General features: G+C 42.5%; 2 protein-coding genes across 3 annotated transcripts; both read right to left on the bottom strand.

Annotated features, from left to right (window-relative positions):
* Positions 1 to 87: 87 nt before the first annotated feature.
* marchf9 (membrane-associated ring finger (C3HC4) 9) lies at positions 88 to 11,833 on the bottom strand. 2 transcript variants are annotated; one of them, XM_040192435.2, is made up of 5 exons: positions 10,543 to 10,667; positions 9,718 to 9,979; positions 4,230 to 4,385; positions 2,009 to 2,201; positions 88 to 1,413 (listed from the first exon to the last, which is right to left on the bottom strand). In XM_040192435.2, the coding sequence occupies exons 2-5, from the start codon at positions 9,940 to 9,942 to the stop codon at positions 1,073 to 1,075; spliced, it is 915 nt and encodes a 304-aa protein (XP_040048369.1). In that variant the 5' UTR covers positions 9,943 to 9,979; positions 10,543 to 10,667; the 3' UTR covers positions 88 to 1,072. The 2 variants fall into 2 exon arrangements, with proteins under 2 accessions (XP_040048369.1, XP_040048368.1); XM_040192434.2 differs by having other exon boundaries at positions 9,718 to 11,833.
* A 4,384-nt stretch (positions 11,834 to 16,217) lies between these two features.
* On the bottom strand, positions 16,218 to 22,035 carry tspan31 (tetraspanin 31). The gene is made up of 6 exons (XM_040193652.2): positions 21,727 to 22,035; positions 19,893 to 20,060; positions 19,665 to 19,745; positions 19,378 to 19,518; positions 18,896 to 19,006; positions 16,218 to 18,055 (listed from the first exon to the last, which is right to left on the bottom strand). Exons 1-6 carry the CDS (start codon positions 21,787 to 21,789, stop codon positions 17,981 to 17,983), a joined length of 639 nt encoding a protein of 212 aa, XP_040049586.1. The 5' UTR covers positions 21,790 to 22,035; the 3' UTR covers positions 16,218 to 17,980.
* Between the last annotated feature and the right edge of the window lie 1,244 nt (positions 22,036 to 23,279).

Raw genomic sequence — 23,279 nt, 5'->3', positions numbered from 1 at the left:
ATGCCAAAAAAACCTACAACAAATTGGGCCGGGTCGTGCACGCTTTCAGCTGTGGGTGGAGTAAAGAAGAGACGGAGTGAGACTGAGTAGTAAGAGATCGTCTGATCCCCATGTTTAATCCAATAGTTTACTTATTATCAAATCTGAATCAGCACACAGCAGCAACAATCTGTATTTGAGCTGAAATAGCTGTAACACACTGCCAGTTGTCATGTCGACAAGTCGGTGCAATGAAATCAGATGTTTTTAGTGTTTATTTTGGCAAGCACCATTGGAAATAGAGCAAATTTGTCATGTGCTTATGTTATGTGATGAAAAATAAAATGATATACCATGCAAAATTCCCTGTGTAATGTACATACGTATCTTTATTGCAGGAAGGTTAAGTGTCACTGAAATCTTACTGATTTCTTTTTTTATTCTTTTTTCTTTTCTTTCTTTTTTTTTTACTTGTAATGACGCATTAATCAGTTGTCACCTCTGTGTTTGCCCTCATGTTTGTTTGTTTGTTTGTTTGTTTGCTTCAGTTTTCGGTCTATTTCCCAGCATCGGTTGTCTTGTAGAAATTGTTAAGATCATTATACATAGTTGTCTGGAAAGGTTTGGCATGTATGGAGTTACACGATTTCCTCTAAAATCATACATCCGTACAAAATCAAAGTGAGTAAAAAACAAACAGAAAAAGAAGAGATACAAATCAAACCAAGAGGATCAAACCAAACAGAAATGTCTGTGCATCCTGATATTGAACTGGAAAAAAAGGGTCTCACCATCTTGGATTCAGTTATAAAGCCTGTGTACACTTTCTTTCTAGGTCTTTTAATGCATCGATATTTTCGGTTAATTATTGAAAAGTAGCATCCGGCCCTCGTTTTCTTGTAGGAAACAGGAGGCAAAAATCCTCAAGTGTCTGTTGATGTGGCATCACTCGGCTGGCTCACAGGCCTCCTGTCCGTCTGCGCCAGTCCGCGGAGGGTCCACGAGTCCGTCCTCTCATTAACATCCGGGGGGCGCGAGGACGGGGTCCGTCCCGCCGCAAGAGCGCCGACTTCACACCGCGGTCGGCCTGGCTTCACACCGTGGTCACCCTCATCACCACCTCCCGGTTGGCGGCGGCGCTGATCCGGGGGTCGTTGGGCCTCAGCTGGCTCAGGATGTGCAAGATGGTGTATCCGCAGTGGTGGTTCAGAATAGTTCTTAACCTCCTGCTCTGTCGCCCGCCGCCGCTGCTGCTGCTGCTGGCCAGGCCGTGAGGGTTACCGCGAGAGTTGCGAGCCCCCGTTTTGCTGCTGGAACTCAGCGGGTCGCCCAGGTCCTTTGATTTCTCATAGTTCAGTACTTTCCACTGCTGGTTGACGGCCTGCCATCGTTTGAAGATTCGGTACACTGAAGATCCCTCGTGGATGATGAGGCCTAGGCAGGAAGAGGAAGAAGAGGAAGAAGGAGAAGTGAAGGGGCACTGGATGATTCCTCGCTGCTTTACGTCGGATGTCACAGTTAAAGGCCTGCATGCAGCAGCATCATAACAGGTTATTGGCGATAATCACGGACACCATCTGTTCTGAGTGTTGTCTCACATGTGGAACTCAGAATTACACAAGGACCGTCAGCCAAGTAGCTCCCTTGCAAACCGAGTCCCTTGTTCTCCCGACATCTTTAAAATGCTTTTCATCGTCCTACTTTGCACCATCTGCTTATTGTGTTTGGTTTCTGTGTAATTTTCTGTGACCTTAACAACCAACAGAATGTGAAGTGAATACATGTTTTTTACTTTGTCCTTGCATAATGCAACCTATGTTAATTAAAATATTTTTGTCTCCTTGTTGCATAATGTACCCCTGCGTGCTCTGCAACCTTAAACCTTCTAATACGCTGGACTTTTCTTCTTCCTAAACAATTTCTTCAAAAACGGCTGCTGCCAAAGCTATTTATGTAATACCGCCGTGCAGTTTTATATTTGCACATCAGTGTTTGCACATCTTGGTGTCCACTCTGTTGTTTTGTTTACCTATGCACACGATGTCCATGAAGCCGTACATGCCATAGCAGATTTGGAAGAGCAGGTCCTGACGTTGCCACTTGGCCGAGGGGCTGAGGGAGGACCAGATGAGCCAGGAGATGCTGGCGATGAGGAAAAGGGAACCCAGAATAATGGCGGCTATCTGCACCTTCTCGATCACCGTCAGAGAGATGGCCTGCCACTGGTGGAGGAGAAAAATGTCTTAATGACAATTGGAAGACAAACTGAAGACTATTTTCTTCAGTGGAATACCGACATAATAATGAAATGAAGAATGCAGAAGAAGTTCTGCATTCAAAATCAAAAAGTCAAGGTTATTTCTTTCTATGTATTCATTTCTGTCTTTTTCAGGAGATTAGTAGAGAAACTGTCCTCACTCCCTTTGCACACATTTTGAAGCAGAGACTCAGCTATGACTCTATTATATAACAGCTCGTGGTTCTAAATAAACGGTTCTTTAGCTATTTATACTCACAATTAAAGCAGATAGATAGATAAAAAAAAAATAAAGGTTGTACATGTTTATTGACTTTATGTTTTGTGTCGTTGAATATCAATGATCTAACTGACAATGAATTGAAGAGAAAAGAAACAAATATTATTAATTACTATATACATTTTCTGACTTATTTAATATTTTTTAGAGTATTGGACACGTTTACCCTTATTTATATGATAACCTCGAGGAGCCCCAACTAGACACTCCTTTACATTTTATGTCTGATGAATATTACGTCTAAATATTTGAGATGTTAATTCACTGCTTTCAGGTATTTATTTCAACCATTTTCTTTCCAAATTCCGATGACTTAAGAGAGTTAATGTTCTGCAACTCAACTAAAACTCGTTCTGGCGCTCGGCTGAGCAAAGATTGGATTGATTGTTTAATTCTTATGTGTTCAGTTTGAGGTTAGATTTTCCACTTTGATCTCAAATGGAAAATATACTTTTCACTTAGTCTTTCTAGGGCTACATAGTAAACAGCTGTGAGTGATTTTCATGAATTGAAGGATGCTTCAGTTGTGTTTCTAATTTCCTTGTTTTTGCTAAATGTGTTTGCTGTGTTCTGGTCCTGGCTAGTTTTATCTTATGGTATCTTGTTACTAAACAAACTATGTTGAGCAGTAGAAGTGTAAAGGAAAATATCATGGACAAGCTGTACTTTACATTTTGTAAGAGTGGAGTACTTGAATAAATTTAGTTTCTGCCACTTTCTCACTGGTGAGAAAAAATCACCAAACGAGTCCATGACAAATCTGCACATTAACAAATACGTCAAACTCACACAAGCACACACACACACACACACACACACACACACACACACACACACACACACACACACACACACACACACAAGCCAATACATAACATCTTCCCGGTAGGTTTTAGAGTCATTGGCTGCCTCTGAAAAGGAGGGCAGAAGGACAGTGACGCAGAGAGAAAATGTGTCAGCACAATATGGCAAACGGTCCTCACACCACAGCGACGCCCTGAGATTTGTTCTAAGAGAGTGTTGTTCTGATGCAGCAGCGTTTGTATGTTGCATGCATGCGCGTTGTTATGAAATGTTTGTGTCAGCACCATCTTCTCCTTTGTCCTCCCGTAACATGCACAGCTCGCTGCTGATGAATTCGTGAGCTTCAAAAAACGTGCAACTCACGGAGAAAGAAAGTCGACTAATGTGTTTACCGGAATTTTTCAGACTAGGTTTACATGGTCACACACGACACCTTTATCTTGTTTACGTACAATGAATGAACCATGTGACCTGTGACCTTTTGTTCAGTATCAGCGCTTTAGTGAATCTTCAGCAGAATTCAGGGACCTCAGAACTTTAGCATGTGGGTGGATCTATTGTAATAAACGGAATATTCCCTAAAAATGTATGTTCTTTTCTTTGTGTATACTTACATAAAAATAAGAACTGTTGTGCTTTTATTATGTTAGAATCAGTAATTTAAGGCCATGTTAAAGAAGCCCAAACTCTGGTTCTATATCGGGCCATTCACGTTTTAGCGTTTAGATGTTTTAGTGTTTAAATGAGAAGTCCGGCATTTAAAATGTTACTCATCAACATCAAGTTACGCTGAAAGAACCAAATGTAAAAGTACTCATTATGCAGAATTTCAGAACGATTCATGTGCTGCTTTTCAGCGATGTGTAATATTCCGAGGTGTGTCGGTGCTGCACACTCCCTCGCTGTTACCTGCAGAGGGTTCTTGGTGCTGATGGCCAGGACCTGGTACTTGAAGTAGCACAGCTCGCAGCTCCAGGATCCCCTCTCGCTGATCCAGCGGATGAGGCACGGCTGATGGGTGCAGCGCACTGAGCCGTCACAGCGGCACGGGCTCAACAGTTCGCCCTGCAGGACGGACGAGGAGAACACAGCACGACAAATTTAGGAAAAACTAAATGTTGTTTTTTAAATTTTCAAAAAATGTATTTCTATGTAAAAGAAAATCTGTTAATTGTTTATATATTTTTTGCTTGATCCCCTTTCCATCAGATAAAAGCTTCCTCCCCTCTGAATAATAACATAATAATAACAGAAAACTTCTTGACATTGACTTTCTATTAGATCGACAGTCCTTATTCCATCTGTGTGAGGGGAGGCCCGCTGTCTCGGACTCTGAAACCACTATATTTCATCCTAATGAAATATAATTTGTGTGCATACTGACGAGTCCCTCACCCAACAGCCCAGCTCCTCTCAAGTTCTTAAAAAAAATATGGATTTGGTTCAAGCTGATACATAAGAAGTGTCTCAGCTTCAGCTCAGTTGACTGTGGAAGAGTTCAACGGATAACGCAGGAAAAGATCATATTAGATCGTATCTTTGATCATGTATGCTTCATTTCCCAACACTGAACAAATGTACAGAATGCCGCTGATTCAACAATATATGGTAACTTTATATGGTACATTTAATTTGACTGCAGTTCTGCAAGAGAGAAGATATATCACTGATACACACCGTGTATCTGATTGTTTTGGGAGAGTCTCTAAAAAGACGGTTAGTGTCTCCCCGGCACCCCTCCAGCACCTGAAGCAAAGCTGGTTTTGGCATTTTCGCCACATTAAGGATGACAACATTCAGGCTGTCGTCACATTTCACTGTCAAACATCCCAATTTGAAAGACGGCTTCAAATTTGTCGGCATGTTTTACCTAAAAAAAAAAGAGAACCCACACCCATGCATCACAAAACTCTGAAAGCGTTAGTGTTCGGTGCATCGGGGTGAATCGGTGGTGAATCGGTTGGCGGAGGGGCCCGTCAGCACGAGAGCAGGGGGGGGGGGGGGGGGAGTGGGGGGAGCGGGGGGCTTCAAAGGCTGACAGGTGAAGGAGAGACGAGCCGACAACAATTCGCACAAACTCTGAGTGAACTCAGCGCAAACCTCCGTCTCTCAGACATCAAACATACCTATTGACTGTCGGGAGAGATCACTTCGGGGGGGGTTTAAAAAAGCGTTAACTCTTTGTCAACTTGACTAACGTGCGACACAAATGTAGAAAATGTAGATGTGATATTTCACTTTCCTGCTGTGAGTCAAACAGGAAAGTTGACAGCACACTCATGACTACCAGTTAGCTTAGCTTAGCATGAAGGCTAAAACCAACCCGCCTCTCCAAATATAACTACACCTGCCTGCCAACATCTCTGAGCACACAAGGTGACATGTTACTGTACAGCGCGTCTCTTTGACAGAACTCCAGGCAGTCGCTGAGCTACATTCAGCCTGCACATTAGATATTGTGTATTTTATTACATTACTTCATTTTTCCAACAAGCAGAGGACCACCAGTGAAATCAGTACAGATGTTATGTAACAGAGGACGGTGTTGACACAAATATTGCTTCTTATCCGTTTTCTAGACTCTGTCAGCCGTTTGGCTCACCTGACCTTCCCACTTGTAAATAAAAGTTTTCCACGTAAAAGATTGGATTCAGCAGATGAGCCGCGTGCCGCTCATGAACCTGAAATAACTTGCATGCTGGCATTATAAAGATAACACGGGGAAGGTCAGAAGTATATGAGGAACTAAATAAAAAACATATGAAAGCAAACATTTCTAAAATGTCAAGTCGTTGTTGGAAGTGTGCGCGTGTGAAAAAACATTTTCCCAGCTTGTACGAGGATGTTAATGTCACGATCGGCTGGAAGGAAAAAAAAGACCTTTAAAAACTGTGATTATCTTTTTAAACCAGCACCTTCAACAGAAAATGTTGAAGCATTAAATGTGATTGTTTTGTCGAGTAAGAGACGCCAACATTTAAGGGATTTTCTCAACACAAGCGTCCAAATATCACCACCAATGAGTAAATAAAAGCTTATGTTGCTCACACTCATGAAACTTCAAATGGCCTCCAGAATTCCTTCCGTAAAGAAGGTTCAAGATTCAAATTCTCAGAGAGCTTTGTTTGATGTTGGCATACGTCGATCATGCCGCTCGCAGATCACAGCGTGTACATTTAGCTCCAGGAAATTGAAGGTGCGAAAGCGGTTTGTATCTTTTATTTACTCAAGTCAAATGATGGCTGAGCACATAACTGCTTTTGGCTGAGAACGTTGCATCTGCAGATCAACCTGCAGCAAATCAAACGTTGTTTTCAAGCTTCAGTCGGTGAAAAAAAAAGATTCTGCAAAAGACGTCAAAGCAAAAGTACTGTGCAGAACTGTTTATCCTATAAAGTAACTATTCTATATGTTATGTGGCTCTTCTTTGCAGATAGACCCATTTAGAAAAGAAGAGAGGCATAAAGGCCACATCTGGACTAGCAGGATGTATTCATGCTCAAATAAAACTGGAACGCGTGCAGTTGTACTGTGTTTGAAGTATGCGAGTAAAGTCGACCGTAAAGCAACATCACGATTTACATCAACCTACTCAGTTTTAGGGGATAAAGATAGAAGTTTTCTATTTTTTTGTTATTGTCAACAAATCCTGAGAAAGAAATGTAAGCCATTGCTACGTAACGTTACTCAAACAGGAGGAAGTAGTATATTTGGTATAGGGACTATTTCCAGCAGTGGATTAATCCACATTTAGTGAGTTCTTCGACCAGCGACAAAACACTGGACCTTTACGAGGTCGCAGATTGTTTCCCATTTCCTAAACACTCGTTTGTTTCAATGGAACTATGCCTTTTAGGGTTCACTAATATTATCTTAGAATATAAATACGTATTCTAACCCAAACCAAAACGGTTGTAATAAACCAAACCTTAAACTTTCATTAAACATTGACAGCTGGAGTGGAAAGTAATTTAATTAAGTGTATTAATACTACACTTTAAAAGCCAATATAGTACTTTTTAATCCACTGCCACTATTAAATCATTTTAGTTGATTAACAAATTTAGATTATTAAAACAAGAAATATAATAACTAATACTCAGATAATATAACATGGATGAGCATAGCTCCACGTCTAACAGATGCTACATTAGGGCGATGAACACTTTAATGCCTCAATAACTGTAAACATCAATCCAGCTCTGCAATGATGTGTAGTTTTACGATCAAACAAAAATTGTGATTACATTGGATTAGATTACATTAACAATATAACAGTTACAGTTATAACATTTTATACTGTTGTCGTGACTTCAATTCAATGTGAAATCAGATCAGAAAATTATTGTTGCAAGAACAAACAATGTATTTTGTTTTCTCATTTAGAGGACTTGTGTTTTAAATCGCTCTTGGACATCAACGGAGCTGTATCGCACAAATGGAGAAGCTAGTTCAAAGCTAGGCTTTGAATATGCACACACGCACGCACACACACAAACAATACTATTAGTGGATCGCTACAGTGTTGGTTCTGTTCTTTTGATGGTATTTATTAATAATAAAAACTTAGTTCTATACGAGTTCTATTCCATGCAAAGGCTGCTCACCTCACACACACACACACACACACACACACACACACACACACACACACATCTTGCTCAGTTGATCTGGCGTGGGTTTGTCCCTCAAGGCCACTTCACATGGCATTAATGTGTTTCGTTGGTGTGTCACTTCTGTGACTAAGAGAATGGTCGTCCACGCAGCTGTAATCTTTGGACAGCTGCCCCCCCCCCCCACAACCCCCCACACCCCCCCACCCACACCCCCCCACACCCCCTCCTCCCTGGGCTTCAGACCACGTGTCCCTCTGAAAACACACTGTTGGGCTCTGCACTAACAGCCCCCCCCCCTCACAAGACCTAAGCGAGTCCGGACCTTCTGTACCTCAGCACACACCGACACCTTTGACAGACAGTTAATAGGGATTCATACTCAATGCGCCCAACGGAGCAGGCGGATTATGTCTGTAGATAATTGGCCCGCCGACAGCGACATGATCCTGTCCCCTGTTGAGCCCTGAATAATGAAATAACAATAAAATGGCAAACATGAGCCCCCCCCCCCCACACACACACACACACATTGTGCATCCTGCACCCAGGGGACGTATGGTACTTTGAGTTCTGTGGTGGCACAAGAAAAGACGCTATAGGAGTTTGTAGTGTCAGGCTCAATGCCTTGTTTGCTTTCTCTTTGTCTATAAGCAGCAGCTCAGAGCCATGTTTCCTATCGCCAACTTTTACATCAAACAACTTTGTATCCCAAACAAGCCTCAACTGATTTAAACTTTTAAAGTCCCACAATAGGAACTCTGAGGCAGATGTCATAAATTAGCACATGGGCTGTAATAACACTCGAGACTAAATGGTAATATCCATCTGTGCTTCTACAGGATTTGCAGTGTTTGTAGTTATCGCAGGCTGCAGGAATACCTGCTCAGCCATGCGGTGCAGGTTTCTGCACATCTGGTGGGAAAGAGTTTTGGCAATAGACCAAAGCACTACTTATTGTTTTGTTCGGGGCTCTGGGAAAAAAACAACAAAATAAGCTGAGATGAGAAGGAGAAGGAGGAGGAGGAGAAGAAATAGGATGACACATTTCTCTAACTTGTCATTTTTTCCTCACATTCGACACCGTTGTCTGACACAGCGACCTTCACGGGATTAATAGTCGAGCGTCCTGTTCTCTGACACATGCGGTCAGTTGATTTAGATTCACAAAATCTTTGTGACTCACGCATATTAAGCGCCTCTCACTCTATTTGTCATCCCTAATTGGCGAACTTTCTTTGTTGCTACGCTGGCTGGATTTCTGATCTGATCTGCCTCTCCGCCATTGATTAGCTTAGCTGTGAAAACAGTGTTACTTAGAAAACCACATCCCTCAGCAACCAGCAGAAAAAGGACAATAATTGCCTCTAAATCCAGGGTTTACAGACTGAGTGTGATGCAGTAAATACAATATCCCAGTTTAAAGCCCTGTGACACAAATCCAGGATTTTAGCCTTTTTAAATAAAAAACTAATTTGATTAATTTGCATGATTGGAATCAAGGCTTCTTCCGAAAGGAGGTACTTGAGGATGAAGACAGAAAGAAAGAGAGGGTGAGGTGGGGGATGGAGGGGGGTAGGAAATGATGGTTGTTTCTGTTTCAGAACACTTTCTGATTTGCAATCAAAACACACACACACAAAAATTGTCAAATGGCACAAAAGAAATTCCTGTGAAAAAAAAAAAAAAACACAAATCACAAAAACACTCCATTGTGAGCGGAAGTCTCTCCCGGAGAGAGCAAGCAAACAACAAACAGCGTGTCATCGCGTCGTCTCGTGTACCTGCTCCGGGCCCTGGAAGCAGATCCGGCACTGGGGGGTCCGCTGGCTGCTGCTGCTGCTGGCCAGAGACACCGCGTCCAGGCCCACTTGCAGCTTGGGCTCCTTGTCCTCGAACGCCAGGCTCCGGGGCCGCGGGTCGCTGCCGTAGTACTCCTCCTCGTCGTCCCGGGAATGGCAGTCGACAAAAGGCGGCCAACCGCAGCCGCCCATCCCCAGACCCCGCATGGTGGCGGAGCGTCGGTCTGCGTCTGAGCCGGACGGCCTCGAATCGGATCGCATAAACACCAGGACTTTCAGTTCATTGAAAAACATGCGGATCCGATACTTGAACATGTTTGGGCTACATAAAGAAAAAACCCGCCGGAACGAAATGAATGTATGAAGCGTTGGGGGTTTTTTGTTGTTGTTTTTTTGTTTTGTTCACCACTCCCCCCGCTAATTGTTGTTATTATGAATATTGCTATTCATACACGCGCTATGTTCATTCTTATTGTACCATTCTGAGCAATGGCCCCAACCGGCATATCGATTGGCAATCGAGAGAAATAAAGGCTCGCGCCCCACTGATGGCATGTGCGTGTGTGTGTGTGTGTGTGTGTGTGTGTGTGTGTGTGTGTGTGTGTGTGTGTGTGTGTGTGCGTGTGCGTGTGTCTAAGCCAATGCGGATGAAAGATTTCCCCTTTCAGCCGGCCGACACACTCTTCCAATATTCATCCCTCCAACAACTCGGTCTATGGATGCATCCTGCACCGCGCCCCGGGAACGCGCGCGCACACAACGCGCACAGCTTCTGGTTTTCCACGGTGCATTTGTCTTCAAACGCACCTTTTTTTGTTTTCCTCTCCAGATGCACCGGGCTTGCAGCAAAAAATAGCCTACATGTTTTGCTACCCGAAGCAGAAGCCCGCCAGAGAGTGGACGGGTGGAAGAGAGAGCCACACAGAGGCAGGGAATAGAAGACGGGGTGTAAAATACAGCGACCTGCCATCCACACAGTCACATCTGGGACTCTTGTCAAGCATGGTAATCCAGAAGGGAAATGAGTGATGGAGTGGAAGTTTGATCTGGATAATTGTATTGTCTTCTTTTTGTGTTGTATTGTCCCTCACTGTAGCATCCCAAGCGCCAGATCGTGGTCCATTTTTTCCTCCCCTCTCTTTCTCTCTTTCTCTCTCTCTTTATTTCATCTCCTTTCTGTGATGCCTCCACGAAGAATCCGAGAATTTCACCCCGACAATCCACGATGATATCAAAAATACAATCCGTTTCATTTCTCCCCCCCAGGAGCCTATACCGCCTGGAAACACGGCCACACAAAAACACCCGAAAGCTCCATGTTTCCCATCCTCGCCTCGATGTCCATCAGCATCTCATCTCAAGCAGCCCCCCCCCCCCCCCGCCGCCCCCCCTCAAAAAAAAAAATACGGCCAGAGAAAGAGCAATAGGCAGAATAATAAAGGCACCTTGCGATTTTTCTAATTAGAGAGAAAGACGGGGAGTGCGCATGGAGATGTCTTCAAATCCGCGAGCAAGCGCACAGCAGTGACGGCATTGATCCTTGGGTCGGATAGATGGTGCTGATGATACTGCTGGCGCTGATTTTCCTCCTCGAAATGGTCGGCTTGGAGATTGAACCGACGCAGCAGCTACTTCCGGAATAGGAAGAAGAAGGAGAAGAAGAGGTGGGGGGGAAAAAAGAAGAAAATCTCATCCTGTAAACAAGTCGGTGTTTTTTTTTCTTTTTTCATCCGGTCATCCATTCGCCTCCGATCGGGTGACGCGCCTCTCCCAGTGCTCCCAGCAGCTGGGCAGGAAAAGGAGGCTTTAACGCGAGCGCCGTCTCAGCGACGTGTCCGGGGGAGCCGCGAGAAGCGAGAAGAACCGGACCTGGTACCTTCTCCTCCCTGGACGGCTGCGCGTGCGTGTACGTGTACGCGCACGCGTAGTCCATATCACGTGCGGTGCGAGAGCAGGGATTTTGTGGGGACTTTGGTGGAAGAAGTATTGCTGAGGGAATACAACAGCGTAATAGTACTCTGTTACAAGTGAAAAGTCCTGCGTTTGAGGTGAAATGATCAACATATTGTTAAAAGTGTGTTTGCCTGCTCATCATCACTGACCCATTTTAAAATGGTGCATATTATGTCACTGGGATATAATTATTGATGATTTTATTTATACACTGCTGGGTAATTCCATTCACTCTGTTTATCAGCTATTGTTAATATTATTTTGCCATGGACTAATAAAAATACAACCCTCTTATTCAACCACTAACTGTCTTCGAATGTCATCAGGTTAAAACACCTCTTTGAAACATAAGAAAATAACCTTGAGTTGTATTAGACTGCAATGGTTTTTTGCTGTCAAAACAAAGGCTACTGACGTGAGGCATCAGTTGCATTTTCATGGGAGCTTTTTATTTTAGTTAGTTAGTACATTTGTACTTTAATTAAGTCAAACACCTGAATACTTCCTTCATTACCTGAGGAACCTGAACGTTCTAGTAGCCAAAGCCCAAGTCCCTCTGCTGAGACAGCGTGAAACCACATAATACAAAGTATACGGAAAGTAAAAAAAAAAAGAGCAGTTCATCTCAGAGCAGTTCATCACGATGATGAGAGGTAATTATGGAAACATCAGAGATACATGGTCAGAGGTCACTTTAGTCGCAGTATTGCCTCTCTCTCTCTCTCTCTCTCTCTCTCTCTCTCTCTCTCTCTCTCTCTCTCTCTCTCTCTTTTCACACTCTGCTTTCTCCTCCATGGCAACACCTCCCCCCTGTCACATCGATCTTGACTGATTTTTCACACTCTGCTTGTTACAGATATGGATCTGCTTTAAGCATAACACTTGATTTCATGCGATGCCACAACTATTCTACCATGGCATTGTTCCCTATACACAATATATAACAATACACACACACACACACACACACACACACACATACAGAAATGTTGACCTTACGTGGATTCCACAGGACAAAGACGCTTTAAACATGTGATGATCTTATAGATTAAGACCTTAAACGTCACTAAAATGCACCTTACACATTAATGCAACAATGATCGGATTTGAAAAAACATTTCTGACAGTAAAACACCGACACTAAACATTTAAACGGCAATGATTACTTTTACTTTCCATACGCAAGTCAATACTTTTCATCAGGGTTTAGAATGCAGTACTTTTGTTTGTGGTGCAGTATTTTCACAGTTGATGATGATTATAGTTTTAGTAGATGATCTGGATTCTTTCATCCTGTACTGTGTTCAGGCTCTTGTAAAGATCAAACACAGCCTAGTTGTTTGTTTAAAGACTTTTGACCATCGTAACAGCCGCTATAAGCGTATACTACTAACATTGTTCTTATCTAAGGCAATAAATAAAAAAATCAAATACACTGCAGCTAAATTGGTTCATCGTTCACTCATAATTTTCCCAACATACATTACTACATTGCTCTGCAATGCGAAACGTGATGGCACGTTGTGTGGGTGGGTTATTTTATGATGATTCCGTGTTGGGGGGGGAGGGTTGGTGCTAAATGCTAATGAGGTGAACGTTTGAAAAAAAAGAAAAGTCTACGTAATGGTGTCTGCAGGCACTGAACATCTCAGATTTTGGGATGTAGCTTTCATGTGTGCTCACCAGGAAGTGACCTTTGTGTCTTAAACCGGAATCTTGTTTCTCTCTCTTGTTCTTCCTCCATTTTCATAATTTTCCTCCTCAGCTGAAGCTTTGGTTCTCTTTGTGTTTAATGTACCTTGACAAAGAGAGCGGCGCCAATTACCCAAATCAACACCTCCTGTCACGTTCTCAAATTGTTTTTTTTTTTAACTGATTTGAAGCCTGATGATATTTAACATTATTACAAATGTACGGTTGGCTAAAGGCTGACAGGCACATCAAAGTCTGGGTTTAGCTCCAGGTCAAGGTGAGGCTGCAGGCTTGGGTTCGGGTTCAGGTTTGGGAAATGCTAAATTCATGCAACTTTAATGGTCTGGTGGGTAAAGAAAGGAGCTGTGCCGGCATTTAAACTGAGATGCTGATGGGGAATAAGGTGCAGGTGAGCAGAAAGAGGGAGTGGGAACAGGTATGGACTCGGGCAGTAGGAAATGTGGCTGCTTGATTTGCTGAGCTCCTGTTATTGGAACTCCATTCTAGCTTCAGACTGATTTCTGATTACATTTTGCAGTTTGAGTGTGGATCTTGACCAAGATCTCTTCCTTTAAAAGCAAAGGAATCCGCTCAGTGGCAAATATGAACAGCCAGTAAAAAAACATCCTCTGGGCTTCGGTTTGTTTTAACAACCAATCCTTTGACTCCCTTGACAGTGTTATCTCACTTTGACTCTCGAATGTTCTGATTAACCTCGTACATCACGTGTACGTGCATCTGAACCCACACATGCACCCGTGCTGTTTCATTAGGCCCGTTTGACCCGTTTGTCTCACTTCACTGAATGATTTGCCTTCCTGTACGTCCTCACAGGCTTGTGAGAAGAATACAAAGCAAATTCAAACCTGCTGATGTTTATCCCCAGTGAGTCTGTTCCTAGTGTCGGAGGAAACTCACCCTATTTTTAAAAAACCTCTTTGGATTTACTTTTTCTTAAGAGGTTTAATCCTAAAAAACATTTTTAAACCTGAGGTAAGATAAAACCACATTTGCGATGCATTTCTTCTCCATTTAATTACCTCATGACGCCTCAAATTGATCTTTTGTTTCATTTAGAGACCCAACCCCTCGGTTGGGAACCACTGGCCTGAGCTGACTGAATATGAAGCAGTTAGAGTAATGCCACTTTAGCCATCTATAACAGTAAATGCTCCCACAATGCATCGGCATTTATCATAATATCATTTTTACATTTACATTTCCAAGTTCTTTCTCTGCTTTAAGAGATTGAGTGTTAAAATCTGCGGATAGAAGATAAAAACACAATCATCAACTAAACCACCTAAACAGTTTTCCTAAAACATTACAATCCATAATATATACATGTGTTTATTATTATTTCATGTCAAATTTAAATGTATATAATATATATATTATATACCTATGTATGTGTATGTGAAATATGTATGTATGTGTATGTGAAAAAGTAGCCTCTAAGTCTATTGTAATTTAGGTTTGAGATAGGTTTGAATACTTCCCCCACTGTGAAAAGGACTATTATAAGAAACGCTGTATTGGCCCCTACTGATCTGAAGGCTGCCCTTTTTTTTGCCCCATGCTGAAAAGCTACACATAATTAGTTCTGCCTATAGGACAAGCCCTCGTGAAAGCCATTCATCATGCGATATAACGGACCAAATGTTTTAAGATCCTGCCTGCGTGCACAGTCCAGGCTATATCTGTAAGAGGACAGATGGCCTTCCCTGTTGGTGCATTTCTCCACAGCATCTCGGAACTAATACACCCGGCATATGGACCTGCATCACGGGGTGAGGACTGGCATCGGGCCCTCAGGAGAGCATGCTGACAGGATAAGGGGGACGGGATATGTGGTGTGGTTTTCCAAAAAAAAAGCTGGTCCCAAGACCCAAAGCCCTTTAGCAGGCACATCTTAACTTACACAAATGTTTGTATTTCTGTCAGGGAGGTGAACCTGCGGGGGGCCGCCAACACTAGAGATTAGGTCACGCCTTTTAATGAAGGGTGGGGGGCGTATACGAGGGGGTGCAGCGGGGATGGGGACAGTCTGGCATGGGCCTTAACGGCGAGGGCAGAGCAGCAGCTTATCCTCATTTAGGACAACCTTGGTTGAAAGGTATCCGGGTAATGTCCTCATGTGTTCTCTCCATTCCCCTATCAAAGCGTACTTGAGCTCTCCTTCTGCTCAGCCACCCTCCCCCCCAACCCAGCCCCCCACGCCCACATCACTGGACCCGTCCCAGCTGAAGGGATTAATGGCCTTGTGACGACACAAGGAGCCAAAACCTACCGCTTGAGTAAATTCATTTAATAGCCCCCATGCTGACGCTGTCCACCTTGAACATCGCGGCACTCACTCTAAAAGATAACGGTCTCTAGAAATAGAGACCGCCGTGTACACTTTCCTTGCTTGTCTAGAGGTATTTGTCAGAGTCGGACTGAAAAAACAGCAAACCCAGAAGAAATGGCAGCAGTGGAGACTCTGTACCGCCACCATGTGGTGGAATGTGTCGTATCTTTGGGGTCATCGCTCAAAAAAATGTATTTTACTTCAGTAAAATAACCAACACAGCAAGAAACAGACATGTATTCAAAACGAAAAAACAGTTGCAAAAAATACACCTAAATTGTAGGAAAAAAATATATATATAAATAAAATTCATTTTATTTTGTATAGCTCAAAATCCCTCACATCAGCACAGGAAGAAAAAAACTACTTTTGAGTTCTTTGTGCTGGAAGCTTGAGATATGATCATAAAGTATTAACAATCTTTTGATAACACTTTTCTTGAAAGACACAATGAGATGTAAACTAAACTATTACTCAAGTGAAACGGTTTGCAATTTGAGGTTTTATTATTTGGAAAATTAAGTCTCAAAAATTGAAGATACATTTGAATAACAAGTACACACAAATTCAAAGTGAGGTTTAATATATGGCATAACAATGCTTAAGATTCGTCAAAATGTGTTTATTACACCAGCGATGACTCCAAATCAGCAGCAGGAAATTCATATCAGCCAAGTCAACAGGTTCAAGTAAGACATGTAGTTACAGTTTGTTAGTCCGTTAAGATAAAAGCAATTCAAAAAAAGGAAACATCTTAAGAGAGAAATCATGAGCAGGTTTTATCAACAGGATATGTCAACCATCGAGTTAGGCAGCAAAATCATATTAATACTATAACATAAATTGAGCGTAATGAGCATCCGCAAACATAATTTAAAAGTTAAATATTTGACACATTTTTTACAAAGCATTTAACACTGTTGAACAAAAAGAGCAGATGGCCACTGAGAATAAAAATCATTCCACAAAAAAAAAATCTTTTAAAACATTAAAGAAAAATAACTGCAACCAAGACCACATTTTCACAACACAATTAAAAACAGAATTGGGTTTGCAATGAGGGGTTGGGGCTAAAATTAACCAAATATCTAAAAACAAAACAGCACTTAATTGTATTTATTTGTTATGATCCCTTCCAGTTACACAGAAAGAAAAGATCCGTACCCGATACTCTCTCCACTACCCTAATCTATAGTAAGTGACATCACTGTGCAACACAAAGGAACATTTAATACAGGGAGGGTGGGTGTTTGTCTTCAGACTACGAAGGCAGACCTCCTGACTAGAGGGACGACTACACGGCAAACCCATCCAGAGATTCTAAAAGACTATGTACAACATCCAGGCTGCAGTGCATTGGCATCCTAATATCGCAGACTTAAAAGTTAGTTGGCTCAGTTACAGTTCATACTTTTTTTTTCTCAACTGGAAGGACTAGCAACCACATTACCCAACATCTGATCTCGCTTCGTAATCCTGTTACATCCGGGCATTTGTGACGTGTGAAAAAACAAAAACACATACATACGTTTCAGAAACTACATTACAACACATGTCCAGTACTTGCTTCTTGTGGCTCCTCGGCTGACTTTGAGCACAAACTCATCACACTGGACACGTTAGAGATTATTTTATATATATATATATATATATATATATATATATATATAAAATGTATTCTACACATCACCAATAGCATTGACCAGAGGAATATGTTTGTCATTATGTCGGTCACTACATTGGAGACAAGTGGAAAGAAAAGGTGCATACGAGTCAATTTGTTAGACACTGCTCAGTCACCTTGTGGGTGTGTGGAATTGAAATGATCAAAGTGTGTGCAGGACTAGGACACATGCAAAGAGGTCTCATCCCTCGGTAGGTGGTAGATGGTTGAAAACTAGCAGGAGATCTGGTACTCAAATCAAGGCTGTGTCGCGATACCAACAAGTGACACTTCTTGGCATTACAAGTTATCCTTTCATACACAAGTATCCAGGTCTTCCGGATGGAGCTCTGGCAACATCTCTGGACAGGTTGTTGTAGTTTCTCGGTCTCGGTTGAAAGTGTGTGTCGTTTTTATTCATTTTCAGTGTTTGTCCGGTGCTGCGCCCGCTCCTCCACTCTGTGTGTCGTTGTAGATGGTGTGGTACCGTGTTGTATGCAGGCGTGTCCGCCTCTAGATGTGCATGATACTAGGTGAGCCAGTGTGCCTGAGACTGCATCTGTGGTGCTGCGTACGGGGGGGGCGGCCTATAGGAAAGCACTCGGGTTCGCTCGAGGATCCTTCTGGTTCCTGTAGCGCACAGCGAGCCACACTCCCAGGATCTGTAGAGAACACGACAGGCACAAAAATGAACGCGAGGGCAAAGCACTTCGAAATAAATCGGCCCATCGCGACCAGATACGCGATGCGTTGTGACAAAGTGACGACTCGCTAACCAGCCAGGCCAGCTAACGCGCTGCCAAGCAGGGAAACGTGAGAGTGCTTCTCAAGAACGATAGCTTGCTCCTACGTAATCTGCACTCAGCCGTTTGCTCCCTTCCGGCGTTGTGCTCTCAGGATTGCATATCATTCCATTCAGTCAGTTTATTCCAACGTCAACTCTGGTACAAAATCTATCCAACTCTCCCTCTGCAATAGATTCCCTTAGAGCAGATGGTAAAATGCTGTTAATCGTGACCATAGCTTCCTTGATTTTTGAATCTCTTTGAAGCTCTCTCTGCTCTGAAAAGTGCTTTGGTACATTAGTTGTAAATCTGCAGGAGATCGTGTACTCAAATCAAGGCTGAATACCAACAAGTCACACTTCTTCCATCCAGGTCTTCTGGAGCTCTGTCAAACATTTGTGGACAGGTCGTCTTAGTTTCTCAAGCCTCAATTCAATTAAAATGAATTTGCTTTGGATTTTTTTTTTTTTTTAACTCTGTTGGGACGGGTCCTTAAGAATAAACCAAACTGCCATCCTTGTGATCACTGCATTATTTACTTAAGAGAAATAAAACCCCAGTTTGAACTTGATGGATATTTTTCCCTTCCAAAATAAGTCAAGTTAGCATGCAAAGTTTAATTCAATGCAGGGTCTTTCTTGTGTCCTCTGACGGCTCATTAGGCCGATCAAACGAGTGGGCGGTTAGTAGATCTCGGGTCGGAGACCAGACACTCACCTCCGTGAAGCTGAAGAAGAGGCCGACGCCCCCGAGGATCTTCAGAGCCTCAGTTGCATGAGTCAGCATCATATCCCCGCAGGTGTAACATGCGGTGTTGGTTTTGCATAACTGGAGGGAAAGACACGAAAAAGAAAGAACAAAAAGGCCTTCAGTCTTCAGCAGTGAGTCAATTTCTTGTTGACTAAACCAGAATCAGCTACCAAAATCTATTCAGTGATCTATAAAAAAAGTCCAACTTCTAACTTGTGCTGTTTATGGGAAAATGCTTCTGTGACTTCTGTTCAGCGGGGCCTGTTGTGTAACAACAGATATATTAAATGGAGATATACTGTAAAAATGCAATAAGTGTCAGTTGTTAAAGAACACCATACACAATGTGAAAGAAGAAGTAAAACAAATACAGTATTATTATCCAGCAACCCAGGACTGTGATTGTAAAGCAGGTTTTCTAATGAGACATTGGGAAATGTAAGACGCACAGCCGGACAGTTCTGCAAGTCCTGATTAAACTGCGCCTGGTTGGTGGTCCCGTTAAGCAGCCCACAGCAGTTCAGCTGGCTCTCCAGATCCGTCTTGGTCTTGTTTTCCAACATGCTCCAAGCGGAGTTCAGAAGGGCCTCCTGGAGAAGCAAACGAGACAAATAAAACGCAAATTCAATGCAAAAGAAAAACTGGAAAAAATGTATTCACGCCAATATAAACATGATTTGGTATTAAGTGCAGCTTAAGAGATATTGAAACTGCAAAAAAAAAAAATGTTTTTCACCTGCTGTCCGCGGTTCATTGCCAAGCAGGAACAAGAAACTCCAAATTGGAACAGAAAAACGATAAAAAGAATGACCATGTACTTGGAGCAAGGGGTCAAAGAAACCACAGGGGATAAAACAATGGAATAGAAACACAGCAACCACATTTTCAAATCACACATTCAATCATTTGCTGCAATTGAGTCGATAATCAGCCGAGCATCAATGTCCACGAGAGGAAAGGATACAAAGAAGAGCATGACTTGGTGGTGGTGAATCGCTCCGATGAGTCCAACAATAGCGATGAGCAGCAGGAAGACGCCCACCGCGATGACGCCGCCGATGATGTGGATGCTGGACACCAAGCCGAACCCCTTCCCCCATGCTGCTACTCCGATTAGCAGCAGCCCGACCAGCTGAAGGGAGAACAGGGAAGGAAGGAAGTCGACCGGTCAGCTGAGGCACTGTGCATCGGATGGGACTGAGCTTATCACGTGGTCATGCTACTAGTATTGATTAACAAACACACCAGTTATTTAAACAAAAACAAGGATCTTTCATTGACGTTGGCGTGCTCGCCAAATAAGTAAAAACACACTGAACGACTCAGGCGGACGTAGTTGGGGTTTATTCTTAACATTTCTTCACAATTAGACTACTGGCCTCCAGGCAAACTGTTTAAAAAAAATAGAATAAAAAAATATAGCTAATAGTTGTATTTCTTGGGGCAGTGGTGCTTAAATTCTGTTACACTATTGTCTTTTTTACGGGAAACTGATAAAACATTTTAAAATGTTCTATTTGTCACGAACTAGAAGATCTTTTCACGACGGTACCATGTGTCCTTGAGGCCTTTAAAAAGGTCTTCTTTCCCTGCCCTGATCCACACAGCGACTGCAGCATCACACCCGTGACAGATGGCGTGACTCAGCGGTCAACTTGATTAGTGGCATGTGTGTTCCAAAGTTTTATCGGAGTGGGTGGGCCGTGTCTCAAGGGTTCATTTCAGCAGTGAGGCTCAAGTGTGTCACAACTGTAGGCAAACAATGCAAAGCTACTCATGGGTGTCACAAAGTGCACGTGGTAGACTTCAAACAATCCAAAGAACGCAAGCCTAAGCAAATAAAGAAAAAAATAACCCTAAATTAAAGCATACCAAAACACGAGCCCTGCAACAAACATTACTAATTGCAATAAAACAATTGAAATTTCATCATTTCAGACAGTAGGGTGGAGATGTAGCGGCTCACTGACAGACATCAACACTTGCAAAAACAACTACTTTCTCAGGGTAAATACAGCACACTACGATAGCCAGGTAGTTTCTGACAGAAGCATATGCTACGTCTTGTTATGTAGACTCGGGTACATTTAGAGTCTATGTTATAAAATATGTTCTCTTCCGTTTTCACATAACGTTGTGTATAAACGAGGGAAGTTAGATGGTCATATAACCAGATACCACACAACGAACCACAGCCTCGAAATGCACCACACGGACCAATCTGCCCTAAAACCCTGATCACAGCGTTGAAAGGCCAGAAACGGGTAAACTCAATGCAGGGCAGAGGACCGTCAGTTGACGGGAGACAGATTACGTTATGTTCACGTTACCTAAGACGAGGACAACATGTTCACTTGGACCACCCACATGACCGACACACAAACAGATGGACACTGTTGTAACAGGCTGGAGCGACTGGACAAGCGGAGAAGACGTGCGAGATAAACCATTCATCGTAACTGTCATGTCAGTTTCTCATTCGGGGTCAGCTGGCCTCCTCGCTAACGTTAGCACCATGCACACAACGGCGGTAGCTAACAAGCTAACTACGGTTAGCTCGGATATCCAGCGCTACCTCTCTGTCTAGTAAGCGTACACACATTAAAAAAGGTCTACTTCTAAATATGTAATAAACAGAAATGAGTCCATACCAGCAATCGTCTGAAAGGTAGAAAAATGTGAAACAAAAGGCAAAATCAGTCCTCTTTATGTGCCGCAGCTAGCATCGGTGGCTAGTTCGATCACAAGCTAGGTTCGCTAGCTAAGAGTTAGCATCATGACCCATTTTGTACACTCACCATGTAAACCACATTCAGGGAACAAAGCGCATTTTTGGAACAGGTGAACCCGCCACAGACCATATTCGAAAAAGCTCAATCGACTAACGAACAAGACTTCGTAGAAGAAACCGGCTCGTCGGGCTCTCCGGAGCGCTAACGTCTGGACACAAATGTTTTTGGTCAATGGAGAGGGCGTATCTGATGACATCCGCACCGCGTGTGACGTCAGCGTGTCAACACACGTCATCGTTTTTAGGCGGAACCAGAGTCGCACAAAGAGAAAGTGGCGTCAGCGGAAATTCTAAACGATCGACGTTTGCCGTTATTAGATAACGTTAGTTTATGTGGAATATATATATATATATATATCAGTAGCCATCCGCATGGAACAAGATACAGAATGACGTTTGCTGCACACGTGTAGTCAATGAATGAATGACTATATCATTGAAAAAATATCCAATTGAGAGAAACTACTTTTGTATTCATAAGCATCACTTTTGTGTAAAGTAAAACACGTGGGTGTAACAGCTAGAAGGAGGTTAATTTCCATGATGCCAGCTAATGTTCCCTTGCTCAATGTAACAGAGAGATATTTAGTGACAGATGGTGGTGCGGCTGCAGATTGCAAGCAATAACAACCCCCTCGATCCCCCACCCTAGTCTTTGGGATTTTATTACCACAATAAGATACTTTAATCAATACACTGTTCCTTTCATGACTAAATTATTTATTTAAAAAAAACGATAAATTCAGAACAGAATTATAAATGTATTTCCGATTCCTATGTTTACAAAACTTAACCAGGAAAATTAGTGTGAATGTAAGCTAACAGGGAAATCTAGACAGTGTGATATGCAAATTTGTTTGTTTTTTAAATAATGCTTTAACCTGCTGCAGAGTGGGTTCAAGTTTTCAGTGTGCCCTTATGTAAGTTGCATATTGGACCATGATTGGGTTTCCAACTAGTCACAAAATCCTGCGCGTACATGTGTGTACATGTGCACTGACATTTAAAATGGACTGAAGGAGACTTTCCCCGGGGAAACTGCACTCTGGAGTCAAATGCACACACATCATGCACGGTTTCGGTTCAATGATAAGAAAAACCCACTTTTGAGAGTTGGACGACTCAGTCAAATCCTTTTGAAAGCGAAACAGTCAACTCAAGTTGAAAATGTAATTGTTGGGTGGCTTAACATTTATATGAATGAAGATTGTTCTTTATGTAGTTTAATTTAGCTAAAATGATTTTCATTTTATATCTGTTTATTTGTCTTTACTATTTTGCTTTTCTACTTAATTGAGCAGACTTACATCCACATCATGTGTCTGGATTGATGAACAGGTTGTGATTTGCACTCTGCAAGTAAAGACGTGTCTACAAAACAGTGAAAACAAAAGTAACATTTAAACATTGGAAATTGTATAATGGCTGGAAAACAGGTTTCTCAGTCTGAGCACAGTGAGTTTGTTCTGCAGACTCTCTGTGGTGGCGGCACGAGGATTACCCAACAAGCATGATAAGACACAGCGACATGCTATAACTTTAGCGGCAATTTATTTACAC

Source organism: Gasterosteus aculeatus, chromosome 2, assembly GCF_964276395.1.
Source record: "Gasterosteus aculeatus chromosome 2, fGasAcu3.hap1.1, whole genome shotgun sequence".
NCBI classification, from domain to species: Eukaryota; Metazoa; Chordata; class Actinopteri; order Perciformes; family Gasterosteidae; genus Gasterosteus; species Gasterosteus aculeatus.
Note: the sequence above shows the minus strand (reverse complement) of the source record. Positions and strands in the feature narration are given on the sequence as shown.

Bases quoted from the DNA above. Each gene is read 5' to 3' on its own strand.
- marchf9 (XM_040192434.2), bottom strand. From the start codon at position 10,050: ATGTTCAAGTATCGGATCCGCATGTTTTTCAATGAACTGAAAGTCCTG. The intron at 2,202-4,229 runs GTAACAGCGAGG...CTCCTCCACCAG, and splicing joins GCACCAAGAACCCTCTGCAG to TGGCAGGCCATCTCTCTGAC. The intron at 1,414-2,008 runs GTAAACAAAACA...CTTCCTGCCTAG, and splicing joins CATGGACATCGTGTGCATAG to GCCTCATCATCCACGAGGGA.
- tspan31 (XM_040193652.2), bottom strand. From the start codon at position 21,789: ATGGTCTGTGGCGGGTTCACCTGTTCCAAAAATGCGCTTTGTTCCCTG. The intron at 20,061-21,726 runs GTGAGTGTACAA...TTCTCCCTTCAG, and splicing joins CCCTGAATGTGGTTTACATG to CTGGTCGGGCTGCTGCTAAT. The intron at 18,056-18,895 runs GTGAGTGTCTGG...TGTTCTCTACAG, and splicing joins TCTTCTTCAGCTTCACGGAG to ATCCTGGGAGTGTGGCTCGC.